The 16,603-nt window shown below is 36.4% G+C and overlaps 1 protein-coding gene across 1 annotated transcript; it reads left to right on the top strand.

Moving 5' to 3' along the window:
* Positions 1-6,924: 6,924 nt before the first annotated feature.
* LOC104598027 (T-box transcription factor, putative (DUF863)) lies at positions 6,925-15,222 on the top strand. The gene is made up of 4 exons (XM_010259897.3): positions 6,925-7,369; positions 10,526-10,761; positions 11,034-11,862; positions 12,837-15,222. The coding sequence occupies exons 2-4, from the start codon at positions 10,528-10,530 to the stop codon at positions 15,005-15,007; spliced, it is 3,234 nt and encodes a 1,077-aa protein (XP_010258199.1). The 5' UTR covers positions 6,925-7,369; positions 10,526-10,527; the 3' UTR covers positions 15,008-15,222.
* The last annotated feature ends 1,381 nt before the right edge of the window (positions 15,223-16,603 follow it).

The raw sequence follows: 16,603 nt of genomic DNA on the forward strand, positions 1-16,603 counted from the left end.
CCCACTTCATATATCATCCAAAATTTTAGTTTTGAACATTGATTCATTTTAAGAGGAAGGAATGCTCTTTATCGATGATATGGATGCTGTTTGGCAAGTCTTTTTTAAAAGACTTTTTGAAAGTTCTGACAGCCAAAAGATGCAGTGCGTTTTTACGTAAGGATCTTGGCAGCCAATAGCCCATTTAGTTGGAATCGGGTCTTTTTACGAAGACGAAATGAAATAAGTCAAAAAGCTCTATTTGGAGCTTTCAAAAAATAGCCTGAAATGGGCTTTCCATCTCTTTTTTGGGCTACATCTTTTGGTGGCTGAATCTTTTTCTATCCAAACAAGAAAAAACAAAAATGCAAGCCAATGGACGTCTAAAAATCCAACAACCCATGCAAAAAAACACACCAAACAGAACAATGGTTTTAATATCCACTATTAAAATAATAATTTCTGTTTTTTTTTAATAAATTGGAAAAATTGGGGGCTAAACAAGACAAAGGGTAATCTGACCACAAGCATCATTAAAGCAAATATAACCTAATCTCCTCTTAAGGAGCCAAGAACTAGAAAGCTGGTGAATATGAATTTGCCTCTCTAAACATATGCACTTAAAGATAACATGGTAAGACCATGTAGACAATGCACCTTGTAGGTAGGAGCTCGGATCTCCTACCTAAAAACTCTTCCCACATCCCTATCCATTGGACATTACCGGTGTATTTAGAAGAGACGTGGGTAAGAGATGTAGTATCCTTTGGGCAGGGATGTGTGAAGAGTTTGTGGGTAGGAAATCAGAATGACCTCGTTGCACTCTTTGAATAGTAACCTTTATATTTGAGGGTGGGTCCTCTAATCCATCAAGCACATTCACAACAATTTTTGAATTTCCTTCTGTTATATTCCTGTTATTTTGAACTGCCCAAGCTTCTTCATTGATGGAACAAATGCCAACATCCTTGCTGACCACAAAAAGAATTTTTAGGCAGGTGATTGTTGATGTTGGCATCCATTCTCATCATCTCATGCAACAGATCATGGGCAAGGATTAAAATTTATCAACATGACCCGTATCAGTATCAATATGGCCGGTGCCCCTAGTTTTTATTTTAGTGTCTCACCCATTATTTTAAAATTTTAAATATATATTTTTTAAATGTATTATTGTATTTATACATATTTGAATGCACTGATACCGATACGATATTGCCATATCATCAATATTTTAATATTGTTTAATAATGGGTTTAATACAAGGGAATGATCTCGTTGTTAATATTGCATTATGATGCGATCTTCCTGGTTCACAACGTCTTCATGTTTGAGTTGGTCTTGTATACATAATCTCCTTTCATATAAACCCAGGGTTGAATTAATGAACAGGTGAGGTGATGAAATGATCAGATCTCTTTTTTTTTTTTAATGGTTTTGATACTTAAACCTTGTTTATTTTTCAAAATGTTTCTTATTCACCCGAGAGATGGGTATGACTATTGAGAGCCCCAAATTTATTGAAAAAATAATACTGTAAAGTTGGTTAATAAAAATTACTTTTCCATTAACCAACTTCCCCTCTCCTATTTCTCAAAAAAGATCGGGACCTTTAATATTTCCTTGAATGATCGAGATTAAATCAATCCCCACAAAATTATCCCATACGTCCCACAGCACATCCCCACCATATATTAAGAACATTTCCCGATAATGATATCTTCATTTTTTATATTATCATGGAGAAATGTTCCCAACACACATCCATCCTACACGTCCAAAATCAATCCATGTATAATTTAACTAGTGTAATAAGATCACATCATTTTCTAAACCACTAAACAACAAAAACAACAAAGTTATTATCCAATGCTGGTCCCAACCATATAGACCTAACCTCCGACACTTGAGGCAAGTGGCCGGTCTAAGATTCAACAGGCACAGTTTTTATGCCTGTCAGCACCAGATTTTTATCTTAGTCCGTACATGCATATATATATATGTATTTATAGAATTGTCCACATCGCAGCTTTTTAAAATTTTCTTTCATTTTTTTTCTTAAATTTTGTTTTTCTGAATATAAAAGAAAAGATAAAAACATCACATACGGAATTATTAAGGGGATGTTGCATGATGTGATTCACAACCAATTTAGTTATCATATAAATCTAATCTTTTTTTTTTTTTTAAAAGGGGCCTATTATACAAAAACGTGACTTCCAACTTTTTGAGTTTAATTGTGATATACATGGTTTTTAAAACCGACCCAGAGACCGAACCAGTCAGGAGTTCTATTACCGGGTCAAACAGTCCAATTTTTCGAATTGAACGGTCGGCCCGTTCTGACAAAAAAATATAAAAATAAAAAGAATAAAAAATGGTAAAAACAGTTCGAACAGTTAACCGCTCGGGTCAGCGGTTGCTGACCAAAATCAACGGTTTTTTAAGAAATTCTGGTTTTGGGGAAAACCGAAACCGATCACCTGACCGGTTCCCGATTTTTCCGGTTTGACCGTCCAATCCAATATGATTTTGAAAACCATGGTGCTATACAACTAAGGGTGAGCATGAGCCGGTTTAATTCGACTCCAATGTAGAACTTAGAATCTAACTTGTAAGGATTGGTTTCAAGTTTTTTGTAAATTTTGTAAATATTCCATTTTAGATTATTTATTATATACATATTAAATTGAAGAAAAATGATTAAATCACTTAATTCACTCAACCAAGTGAGACTAGTCTTGTAATCATGTTTGGTTCAAATTTTCACATCCTTAAAGCATTTTGAGATTTACTTCAAGGCAAGCTTGGTTGCACTGAGGTCAATTAAGGCCAACCAAAGTAGATTCTTCAAGTCACTAGAACCAGCCTACGTGGGGTCAGTTCCAAGAATTTGGGATTGGACCCTACCCACTAATAGATTGGGTAGGGTTGATTCAAGGGAATCAAGGCTGATTTGAGGTTACTTCCATTCAATTTTGGGTAGAATCTACCCATTTCCGTAGAATAAGGATCTCTTGCCAACAAAGCATGTTCCAACAACATACCAACATCATCTGGCACCACACATTTTATCATGAGACTATAATTAACTATAAAACTGGGACCCATCATGTATGAGATGTATGTTGTTGGATGATGTTAGTAGGGTGTTGGAGAACACATTTTATTGGAAGGAGATCCCAACTCATTTGCTCATCCCTATACACAGTGGGAATAGCCTATCCCCCATCAGGCATGATTTAGGCCTTGTTTGTTTGTAATAGTGCAGTTTACTTGAATAAGTGCACTTACCCATGTTCTTTTGATTTTCAAGATTCCTAGGTAAAATAATAAAATGATATTTTTACCCACAAAAGTAACTATTAAAATGGGTAAAATAGTCTCATCATGTTTTATAAAAATTTCTCCTCACTAGGAAATTCATTTACCCACCTAGGAGATGTGAGTTTTACCCAAGAAAGTAAGGGTAACTTTACTATGGGACCCATTACTTAATGCAAAAAGAACATAGGAAAGTTGGTCAATGGGAAAATGTTACCCATTAACCAACTTTCCCATACATATTTACCTGCAAATGAACTAGGCCTTAATGGTAAGTCTTCGCTACAAGTATGAGATCCTACCAACTAGCCACCATTAGATGGTAAATCTTCTAATCACCAATATTTACATCATACATCCTATAATCTAGTAATTCGAATTAGTTGAACATGATAGCTGTTCAGTAAGCTGTGGAATCAATGATTAGATTCCATACTAGTATTTAAATACATGGGTCCACACCTCTTACAGTGGGCCAATGAAATTTATTACTGGTGTGGAACCTCATCATTGATTCCACAACCTGCTGAACAACCATTGCGCTCAGCCAAACCTTGGTCATAATCTAATAATCACCAATTTATTGATTAATTTAAGACATGATTAAAATTAATTTAACCAAGAATGGTAAAATGGTTTGGTTTTCTAAAATAAAAACAATTGCCATGTGAATAAAGAAAATATATTTTTGCTCATGTGGCAATTGCCTTTTGTTTTAGAAAATAAAAGTTTATATATTAGCGAATACCTCCTAAAAAACTAGAGTTGTAAATCGGGCCGTGTTAGGCCCGGCTCATCATTATAGCATGCGGGTCATGCTAGGCTTGGATTTTTAGGTTTGTGGGTTAGCACAACATGACACAACAAGGCGGGTCGTGTTGGCACAAATTGCAGCATGGCTCGACACCAATAGCACGGTCTGACACAACCCATATATAATTATATATATATTTATATTATTCTCTCTATCTCTATATATAATTATATGCATATTTATATATATATGTATATTAAATATTAATTATAATATATATATATATATATGTATGAATTTTTATTTTCAATTTTATTATACTATTAACTATTTTGTTCTAATTGTATTGTAATTTTTTAATTTCATTTTATTATTTCATGTATAAACAATTGTATACATCAAATTTCATTTTAAGATTTTTTTCAATTTTTTGTTTATTTTATTAATTTATTTTAAAAATTTCATTTTTTTTAAAATTTTTTAAAAAATATGCCGCTCATGGCCTAGCCCATGGCTCGGCTTGCAGCCTAACCCAACACAGCACGACCGGCCCGATCCTACTTAGGCTTGTGCCATAGGCCATACCGAACCCGATCTTTGAAGTATCCCAAAGGAAACCAGCACAGCCCGGCATAGCCCAGCAAAGCATGGGCAGCCTGCAAAGTCGTGCCGTAATGACATATCATGGCCCAATATTCATCTCTATAAAAACTAATTGATATGTTTTTTTATTTAAACGAGTTTAAAAAACAAATTAATATGATTTACTTCAGCAATTTCACCTGTTGTCCTGCGGTCCATACCTCGTGTCACTACAAGTCTACAATCATCGTGTTGGCACCTACAAGCCACAACAGGCAAAAAGAAACATAAAGATCACTTGAAAAGAATTATTTCTTTACCACGTGTCACTGTATCAGGGCCTTTCTGTTCGAAAATGCCACGTTGTTTGAGGTTTGTGTTGTTCCATATACACGATCTATACACAACCGGACATTATAGCTTTTCTAGGTGGCCGTCTAGTAAATACGTACTTAAATTCGTTTTTGTTTTTTTTTTATTATTTTAACTTTTTCTCCGAGTTAGGGAAGGGAGGGCGGATCTTTGGAAGACGTGACAGACAATGAAAGTGACTGAGGGCAATCCTGTCATTGTAGTACTTACAATGGCAAATTAGTTATTTTAAGCAAAACGAGATCCCTTTGTAGAGGAGCCAAAGTCGTTTAGAAGCCCAAGATTCATGGACGCAGATCGACATCGGGATTGGAGAGAGAGTGTGTGAGAGACGCGAAGGGTGGGTTGGGGGTGGGGGGTACGCAGGAGGAATTTCCGCCGCAAGGCTTCGACGTGTGAAGGTAGTACGGACGATCTGAGTGCTCTCTTGTATTATTTGAATTTACAAAAAGACCCTTACGACCCCCCCCCCCAAAAAAAAACACCTCAGCTTTATCCACTCTGTCCACGTACCCAACTGTGGAGTTCAACACTTTCCACCTGGCAAGTTTTGTGAAAGTCATGATGTTCGGTTTGCTTGACTAGATTCCAATCCAACGTTACAAGGTAAAAAAACATCATTGAACCCTAAAGAACCCCTGTTTTTTTTTTTTTTTATTATAAAACTGAGAGAGATGAGGCGAGAAATTATAATATACAAGTATTGATTAAAGAGGTTGGAACTTGGAAGTAGAAGTAGTGATTTTAGGGGACCGCACATCAGAAACATTTCTTTCTAAAATGAACATACTTAGCTATAAAGAACGATATATTACTCCTATTTTTAAACAAATTGTGTGCAGAATCTGAAGTGCATGAATTTTGAATATGGACCACATCAAGAAAATAGAAGCCATTACTCCTATTAGGGACTTTTAACAGATTTGGATGTTTAAATTACAATGGGCATCATCATGGATGTAAACCCAATTTTTAACCAAAGGGGAGAGAGAGAGAGATGAAGTCTATGGGACTCTGGTAACCACAGGCAGAGGTCCAATCTGGAGTCTTGACTAAAACTAAACCATGGGCCATTGGGATCTGGTTGGCGAAGTCTTTTCAAACACCTGGAGGGCTTCAACATTTGAGTGATGGTGACAGAGGGAGGGAATTGAGGGAGTACCACTAATTACTAAACTCTCTTGATCACCCAGTTGTCTCAACTTTACTGTGTTGCATGCTCAGCAGAGAGATAAAACCCCAAACCCACTTTGTTGCACTTGAAAATATCTTATTAATTTATGAGATCTTAATGGTAATGTTAGGTGATCTATTTCATTAGATAATTGATTAGCAGATCAAAGAAGAGAGGCTTTGTCTTAATCCTAATCAATCTGGATAAAACTTTAAACTAATCCCTGTTGCAAAGGGAATTTGTGGGGATTGTAGGGCGATAGACAACCAAATAAAGCAACAAGACAAACAAAAAGCTCCAAAGTAAGTCCTTTTTCCCGTAAATATGCTAAGAAGTAAGGGTGCTAATGAAGTTAAACTAAAACCTCAAGAAATCCCATCTTTCCACAGTAAAAAGGGTCCCCACTACTGTCTACTGGTTTTAAGTTGCAGCCAATCTTGTAAAGAATTTCGTAAGATAGGCTCCGAAAAATACTTTACAAGGAATTCCAAAGCGGTAATATGATTAATTAATGTAAAAAAGATTACTGTTTTTAGAGATGGTTGATGTTTGAGTTTGCTGTTGCAGTAAAGCAAGTGTGTCTAGATTTTTATTTTTGTTTTTTTGAGTTTTTAAGTTTTGTACCCAAAAGCAAGGAAGGTGGAGAGAATCTAGAAATGCCCATTTCTTCTTTCACTTCCTCAAAAACCCAGAAATAAATAAACAAATATATATATTAATTAAGAAATCAGAAAGAAGAAGGGAAGAAAAAGTAGAGAATAAAAAGAGACCGGATGTTGACAAATTTCTTGTCACTGTTCTTGGAAGGTCGTTTGTTCGTGTGAAGATTTCTTATCTGGGATCTCTCTCTCTCTATCCCCTTCTTCTTTCAGGGACTGGCCCCAGCAGATCGAAATCTCCATCTTTTCGTCGACCTGATGACGATCTAAGCTCCTTCAATGGCGTTACAGACATACCCACTTCGTTCCCTTCACCCGTTGGGGTCCTCTGCTTTGCGTTCTGGTTCAGGGGATTCTTCTGGTTTCTCCGGTTCATGTTTTGCGTCGTTTATGTCGGGAGTGCGAGTCCAAGGCTGTCAATTTTCATGCAGCGATTTTGGTATCTGCCAGGTTGTCGGGTAATCGAGATTTTGCTGAATCTGTGGCGGATTTTTGAAGAGGGCTGATAGAGGATGTTGGTCTGAGGTATATTTGTTCTTCAAAAAAAAAAAAAATCCCTTCTAGTTCTAAGTCGAGACTTTTGTGGTGGGTTTTGTATTTGTCGGCTGATCAAAATCGTTTATTTTAAAGTTCCTGTTTCTGGGTCAAAAAATTAAAAGTTCTTCGGTTGATTTGGGTAATTCGGCCTATGTATTTTTTTTAGTACTCCTGTTTATTGCTATTGCTATTGTTTTTTTTTTTCCCATTTTCCTTTGATGAATTTTGATGGATGATTTGAGTGTTTTGGCTTAGACTGGGTTCTTTTGTTTGGATTTGCATTCTTTTATTGTTCACGGGGAATGTGTTTTTCGCTATTTCCTTTTTTTTTTCCCAATCTGGGTTTTCCTTCTTGAAATTAAGAAGTAAAATGATTACAACTTTCCCCTTTCTGATGAAACGATTTATGAGGTTATAGCATATCGTCATCTTGTTTGTGATGCTTAATATGCTTTCATCGATGTGAGCCTCCTCCTTCTCTTTTATCTGGAGCTATTTTGAGATTTAAAATATCTGAGAACATTCTTAAACAGAGTTCCTATTCGAAATTTCTGGTCACTGTTGAGAATGGGTTTTTTTAATTTTTATTATTCCTTACTGCTTTTACTATTAAAGTAGTTCTTTGACTTCCTTTTTATGTATATGATCGGCATGGGAGATTGAAGAAATTGCCTTTCGTTTTTGCTTTCTCATTAATCATTAATGCTTCATTTGGTTTTTGAGCGACTGGTTTTGATTGATTACTTCGTGGCCCTAATTCTCACTTGCTATCCACAATAGAAATGCTCTTGTGGCTTCTTTTATTTTTTCATCAGGAAATCCTTTCGTGTTATTCTCAAAGTGTTGGACTAGTTTAACGAGTTTACTACTGGTTCTTTTTCTAGTATTGTGGCTTCATGGTGGCAATGCATGAACTTTAGTCAAATGAATTATACTAATCAAACACTAAGTTTGTGCTTACTTTAACAATCCACAGAGCAGTACAACAGATAAATTTTCTTTAACCATGTTCTCCATGGGCAGAGTAGCCATTACAGTTGAAGTTCACCTTATTCTATGTATTGGCTTGTATTTCATGGTTTGGGCCTTTAGGCTGGCCGTAAGCACTTCAATTCTTGCCTATCTACAAAACTCTCTACTAGACCACCTGTGTAGGGATGAAATTCACCATGATTAAATCAGTGTTGAATGGTAGTGGACACAATAGCCAGAATCCAACATGTAGTAGGACCTTGAAGTTAGACTCAACAAAATGGAAAAAAAGATGGTCTTAGGGGCATGTCCAAATTCGTTAATTTCTATTAAAGAATTTCCATATTCTGTCAATGCATCATCAGATATAGAAGATGCATAAGGAAATCTAAAAGTTTCTGTCACCTAGAAATATTCTATGAGGAAACATGGAACTTCATCTTAGCTCAGTGTTTTGATCTTGTCCAAAATGAGAATTTTGGGTATTTTTAACAGCCGTGAGCCTGTGACATCTTATGCTATTGTTAGTAGGATATGATATTAGTTTTTTTGAAGATAAGGCTGTGTTTGGTTGCAGTGCAAATTTATTTGCACTAGTACAAATGCATGGGAGTGCAAATGTAAAAAATGCAATTTGTTTAATTTTGTTTTGGGTTTTACTTTATTCTGCTTTATGTCTTAATTTACTTCATTTGTACTGCAATCAAACAAAATAAGCTAAAATTTGAAACAAAAATAGGTCAGAATTTACACTCAAATCATTTGCACTGCCATGGTTTTGCATCAGTGCAAATTTATTTGCATTTCAACCAAACACAACCTAAGGATCAATTTGGAAAGAGTACAAATACAAATATGTATGGTATAAATACATACAGAATAATACAAAATATAAGGTTTTGCAGTCTACATATTTGTATTTGTACTCCTTCCAAACTGAGCCTAAGTGTGATTTTTCAAGGTTTATGTCTTGGCAAATTTAATTAAATTTCCAAAATGATACATATTTTTTATAGTATGATTTGTTAGAAAATATCATCCTTCATATTTTTAAAAGTCTTAATTCTATAGAATATATTTAAAAGTGATCATAGAGTATCAGGCGTTGTATCCGATATATATATATATATCATATTTGATACCAGTACACTAAGCATGTATAATTATCTAGGTATCATAGCTCCACACAGCTGCTCCACTTTAAAATATGGTGACTCAGGTTCAAACTCTAGAATTCTAGATTTCATTTTAAAGTATAGATGATTTGGATATCACATAGGACTGCAATAACTAGAAGTGGAATAGCGTAATCTTTCTTATAATATATGCCGTTTTTGTGGGCCTTTAAGGTGTTCAAGAACTGTTGATTTTGATATTGTTTTATGTCCAATGAAGAAGGTTGTAGCCTGATATTGAACTTTTCCTTGCTTATTATTGGTAGGCAAACAAAATGAAGTAAAAAAAGGAAACAAATTTAGGATTCAATAATTCCAATAAAAGAGTACAATATAGGAAATTTGGGAGGCATGAAACATGCTTAGTTCATCTAGAGCAAGAAGAATTAGGAAAATACGACATAACATGCTGTGTCTGTGGTCATTCAAAATGCTACATTTTTTTGATAACTAACTAGTCAACACTACATTGAAAATTAATAAAATTCATCTGGTCAAAAATAATTTTGCAACTGAAATACATCTATACCTACTTGGCTGTATTGAGAACCATTTATTATAAATGACTTGTCAAAAAAAAAAAAGAACCATTTGTTATAAAGGGTTCCAAAATGGAGCCAAATCTTTTATTTTAGACAACTTAGAAAGCCATGTAATGTTATCTTATATTGTTGTTGTTGTTGTTGTTATTCATGCATAAATTTTGTGGATTTTCATGTCCACAAAATTGGACTGCTGTTATACTGGTTTGTCTTCATCATTTTCCCCTTAATGTTGCTATACCTTCTGCATTTGCATATTAGACAAAGATTTTTCTGTAGTGTGTTCTGTCGCTCTCTCTTCTTTACATTGTGAAAGGCAAACCATCTGTTGTCATTCAATTCAGTTCCTCTGTTATTTTCTTAATAAAGCTGAAAATGTAGTTCTGTAACTTTTAGTTCTATGGTTAATTGTTTCATTCATTTTCTAAGTCATTTTTTTTTTGAGTATGTGGCAGGTATGGGAACAAAAGTACAGTGTAAAAGCTACTTGCCAGGATATTACTCCATGAGGGATCTTAACGAGGATGCTAACAGTGGTAGCTGGCCCCTATATTATGAGGATAAAAATTTGAGAAGTGGGCAGCACTACAATAGTTTCTTGCCAAGACCTACTACAGATGGATATTTGGGCTATGACAAGGAAGTACTAAAGCAGACAATGCTTATGCATGAATCTATATTCAGGAAGCAGGTATGCTCTGGACTAGGAAATCTGGTCACCTCTTACATTCTAGATGTGTGATGTAACATGATATTTCAAAATTTCTTGGGTACCTGTTAGAATATGCAACTTATGTTTTAATGAATAGAGTTCCTTGAGTAAGTGGTATAGCTTTTCTTGGTTTTAAAATGAAAAGACCCTTCATTTGGCATCAGCTATTACTATCTGAGTTGAAAGTATCAGTTTTCTTGAGTACTCAATTTAATAGTTAAATCTATTCAAATGTGAATTGTACTATTCAGGTCCATGAACTTCATCGTCTTTATAGAATACAAAGAGACTTGATGGATGAACTTAAAATGAAAACATTGCATAAGTATATATTACCAGCGGAGACCACACAGTCATGTCTCTTTTCATCTCAAATGTCATCTGAAGATTCTCAGAAGATGTGGCACATCTCCAGCTTGCCTTTGGTGAATTCTGCCTGTAGTAGAGCATCAGTGTCTGGTACTGACAAAATGCAACCGCCTTTTAGTTTTTGTAAAGACAACAACATGCAAGTTGATCTTGCTCCAACCCAAAATGGGGATAGTTCAAAAGATTGCAAGTTGTTGGAGTCTAAATCCAAGAAATTTCCAAGAAAGGTGTTTGACCTTCAACTTCCAGCTGATGAATACATTGACAGTGAAGGAGAGACACTGGAAGAAGAAAAGGTTTCTGAAATTTCTGTGGTGGCAAATTATACTCAGAGAAACTCTGGCATTGCACCTGACCGTGATGTAAATCTGTCTCTTGGAAGCAGTAGGAACCATAGTAGTCAAGGGGAGTCTTCAAGATCTGAATCAAGCTTACGAAGCAAACACCATGGTTTGGCAGATTTGAATGAACCCATCCAGGTTGAGGAAGTAACAGATTCAGCTCCTGTTGATTTTCTGCACCCTGTCAACTGCCACAAGGAGATTAAAGGTCAGAATTTGCCCACTGTGCCAAATTCAGGCTTGAAAGGTTCACCTAGGGATTTTTTCAAAGATACACAGAAGGGAAGGAGCAATGAAACTTCTTCAAACATTCAAAATCAAGAAAATGAGGGAAGAAAACGGGAATGGCTATCTTACAACCTTGAAGCTGGTAAGGGCACTTCATATAATTGCCTAAATTTCAGATCACTTTTGTCTTTTATTTATGTTTATCTCCTTTTTCAGAAAAAATACTTCATACACAATCAATTTTAGCAGTTATTCTGCAAATATCCTGATTCCCTTGTTTGGTCTTAGGAGCAAAAGTTCAAGAACGATGGAATTAATTCTCAGTTTAAGTTGGTTTGAAGTCCATTTATGTATGTGCATGTTTTGGCTGCAAGAGGGGGGAAGGGAAGCCAATAAGTTTAATAGAATTGAAAGGTTTGAAGTCCATTTTGAGTTGTGTTTTTATTATCCCAAAAGGTGCCGAAATCTGACTTTTCATCCAAATTTTGTTTATTGGAAGGGAGCATCTAGAAGAAAATGACAATGGTTACCGAAGTGGTAGAGGAACAGGGATTCCTAGGTAGTAGTTGGGTGGATAAATTCACAAGACATAAGGCCCTTGGGCACTTTGGCATGTAATTAGATCATTGACTGCTGGGTTCAGTGTGCTTGTTTTATTGGGTTCCTAGATCTGTAAACTTTATGGCAGATGGATTATAATTAGAGATGGGGTTGGGATGGCTAAATTGCATTAGGAACCATTATAATGGGCTAACCTGTTAAAATCTAAGGCCTTTGTATCTCTCTTTTTCATTGTTCTTATTTGTTCTGTGATATAGACATATGGTAATCGTTATCTACACCATGTTCCCCTTGTCTAAAGAAAAGTAAGTATTTGATATAGGAAAACAATCTTGATTTGTCTAGAAAACCTGGAAGATTAAGTGAATGTCTTGAGTACCAAATGTATTGATTTGTTGACAGATGGTGATACACTCTTATTTGCACCTCAACGCTCTATTTTGTGAAATTCCACAATATGTACTTAGTAACAAGTTGTCTTCAGCTTCTTGTTGATTTGGATTGTTCTTTTATAACTGATTTATTATGTGGAATTGTGGCTGTTTCCTTTTACAGGGCAAAGTAATAGCAACCTGAAGCCTTTACCTCAAGGTGTCCATTCAGAAAATTTACTGGCATCATCCGCACCAATTCAAGTTGAGCTTAAGAAAGCTCATGAATTTCCACGGTTTCTTATATCGGATCACGATAAGAAAGAACCATGGAGAGAAAAAGCAATTTGTAGTTTAGGAATCTCTGATAAAGATCAAAATCTACCCAATTTTAACAATCCATATCCAGTTGTTTCTCAGTCTGATATGGCCAATTTTGGAGTACCTTCAGCTTCATCTTGGAGAAGACCAATGTGTAGCTTGAGTCAGAAGAATCCGATAGCAGTTGAAGCACTCCCATGTGTCAACCCATTTGCTCCTTTGAGTAACAATTCCAAATCGTCACTTGAAGGCTCTGGGGTTATTGAAGACAAATGGCATCTTAATGGCAATTTGAGATTGAACCCAAATTTTGGAAGTGAGATATCCCATAAAAGAAATGGCTTTTGCCATGGATCCCAGTTGGAGTCCAAGCCATTACAGGTTTGTTCCCCTTCAGTTGGCTTTGATTATCTGAACTGCAGTAATGAGAAGGCATTAACTTCTGAAAACTTTGAAGACCATGGTTCTGTGAAGCGTTACAAGGGTTCAGACTTCGTTGATGTTAAGACTGCAAAGGATAGGAATTTGAATATGGTGCTTCCAAGTGGCTTCAACGATACAGTGGTTCCCCAGCGAGATCTTGTGATTATAGATGGAGAAAGGAAGCATGAAGATCCTTCAGCTGTCTTGCCTTGGCTTAGAGGAAAACCAGCTTGCAATGACATGACCCCCAAAGCAAGGGGAAATTCAGAGAGAATGGGATTGGATTTCTTACAAGTCAATCATCAACACTTTTCTGACAAAGTTGAAGCAGGAAATGGTCCCAGTCTGCATTATGTACATGATACTGAGCCTAAGAGTGTTAAGGTGGCTGACAGACTCGGTGATAAAAAGATACTTGGTGTTCCCATTTTTGAAAAGCCATGTGCTTCCAACAACCATTCTTCTTTTCAGTTGTCCCCTGCCAGGATTAACCATTACCCATCTAGAGTTGAAGACGTTGAGAATAATGGAAAAGCAACGGTACTTCATATTGACTTGTCTTGTGATCCTATATTGCCTAATTTAGGGGATCATTTTGCCACACAGAATCTGATGGTAGAGAAGGGATCTAATAACACCCTGGCTGCTTCTAGAAATCACATTAATTTGAACTCATGTGCAGATGAGGATGACAGTTCATCAGTAGTCTATTTCCAAAGTGAAGCGAAGAAAAATACAACTGGGATAGATTTAGAGGTTCCGGCAGTTCCTGAAACTGAGGAAGGTATTCCTACTGGGGACGAGTTTCTGGAAAACCAACTTGAGAAACCTGTTCAATCATCAGAACATGAGGATGGAGACCCACATGGGGAGCTTATCAGGACTGCTGCAGAAGTTTTAGTTGCCATCTCATCATCCAGCGTTAATAAGCATTTAGAGAATGACAATTGTCATCCATCAGGAACTTCAATGATGGAGACACTCCACTGGTTTGCAGATATAGTTTCTTCTAACATGGATGATCTCCAGAATGAGGTTGACTTAGCCTTGAGGTCTAAGGATAGGTCTAACCAGGAGTCATCTTCCTCAGATGAGAGTGATTACTTTGAAACCATGACATTACAATTGACGGAGCTCAAGGTGGAAGAACGCTGGTGTAAGCCACCAGAGATTCTAAAAGTGGAAGAAACAGGTTCTGCCACTTCATTGCTAAGTCGGCCTAGGAAGGGCCAAGGAAGAAGGGGAAGGCAGCGGAGGGACTTTCAAAGGGATATCCTACCAGGTCTTGCTTCTTTGTCAAGACATGAGGTCACTGAAGACCTTCAGACTATTGGAGGGCTGATGAAAGCTACAGGCTGTCCCTGGGAGACGGGGCTGGCAAAGAGGAATGCTGGTAGAGGTGGATGGCCAAGGGGAAGGAGGCGGTCAAGGGGCCCTACTCCAACCATGGCAGCAAGCATACCCTGCTCTCCGCCAGAGCAACAACCCAGTAATAGTGAACTCGGACTAGAGGACAGAAGCCTAACAGGATGGGGAAAGACAACTAGACGGCCCCGGCGCCAGAGATGTCCAGCTGGTAACCTTCCTCCTCTTCCTGTTGCCTTAGTATAGAGAGGCACTGTATAATGATTTGAAAATGTCATGGGGAAGGGAGGGTATTGAGGAAACAGAAGTTGTTTCAATGGCTTAGGAGTGAGTGAATTGTGAGTTCCAGGAATTGCCTTTGTACATGTCTTAACCTGAAATTCGGGTGCCTTTGATTTTCTGTGTTTGAGGTTTACCAACTTTGTATAATTCATAAATAATGTTGCATTGCTTCTGAGATATACAGCATTCTCAATCTCGTTGGTTTGGGTATTGGGTGTTAACGTTTAGGATCATTACTGTCTTTATGGAGCACCCTGGGAGTCAAACTTATTCTAATCTCTTCTGGTTTTAGCTCAAGGTAATGGCGCTTAAGTCAATAATTTGAGAGGCTTTGAGTAAAATGTAGAGATTGAGAAGACTTGAAATCTATTTTTTTTGGGTTACAAAAAGAGGGATGGCTACTTCACACAGGGTGTTGCTCTCCCCCAATAATCTGGGGATGATGCTAAGTTAAGGTCTTGTTCATTCAGCTTGTTCTTTGTCTATTATGTCGGCTGAATCCCTTTCTCATAGCCCATCGTATTCTAAGAATCAAGATATTTTGGGTGATCCAATTGAACAAGAAATGTAATATAGTTAATCTGCAGTTGTTAAGATGCCAACTTAATACAGAATTCATTAATTGGACAATTGGGTTTGGTGGATGTTTATCTTCCACACAGGACTCTGATCCCATCACAATCACACAAGACAATTAATTGGTTTCTAACTTTGAAGGAGTCAAAAGCTAAACAGCAAGTTACTCCTCACTGGACTAACCTAAGCTCAGAATAGTCTTGCCCCCGTCACCAAACGATCCTGAAAGAACACGGAAAAAAAAAACATTATTTCCCGAAAAAAATAAAAAAATAAAGGAAGGTTGAAGAATAAAAAGCAGAGTGCAGAGATAAGGCTGATAAGCTCTTGGCTGTACGATCTCTTTTCTGAGTGTGTTGTGTACAAAGATGTCATCATGTTCATGTTCATGTTCATGGATAGATACTGATGTGATGACGAATGGACTAATCAGAAAATCTCCACTTTCCAGTTTACATCATGCCAAGTAGAAGAAGACCCAATGCACTTGATGCCCATGTTTCCCTTTCTTGACCGTCTCCATCCATCTCCCATGTATCTTTTGACCATTTGCCTTCCTCTTTTTCGCTACTTTGGTTTGGGCAATGTTATCAATCTGTTTGGTATTTAGTCTTTACATACAACAGTCAGCATTATATATTCTAATTCTAATATTCTATGCAAGTAGGAGGGGTGTCGATGGTATTCCAAAATTCGATTTGGAATTTAGCATTCGATAATTTGAATTTGAATCGAATCAGATAATTCAAATATTATAATTGGTTGAATTTGGATATCCCATTCATACCATTTAAGTAATTAAGTTAAATTTAGATATGATTTGATAAATATCAGAATTTGATTGATTATTTAATTTATATATAATATAAAATATTTATTAATTATCTAAAATAATTAATTGGTCGAATTTAAATTAAATAGAATATTCAAATATTTAATTGAATTTAAATTTAAACGTTGATTTTCAATATCTGTCGGATATCG

Source organism: Nelumbo nucifera, chromosome 4 (assembly GCF_055504915.1).
Source record: "Nelumbo nucifera cultivar China Antique chromosome 4, China Antique-T2T, whole genome shotgun sequence".
Classification (NCBI taxonomy): Eukaryota; Viridiplantae; Streptophyta; class Magnoliopsida; order Proteales; family Nelumbonaceae; genus Nelumbo; species Nelumbo nucifera.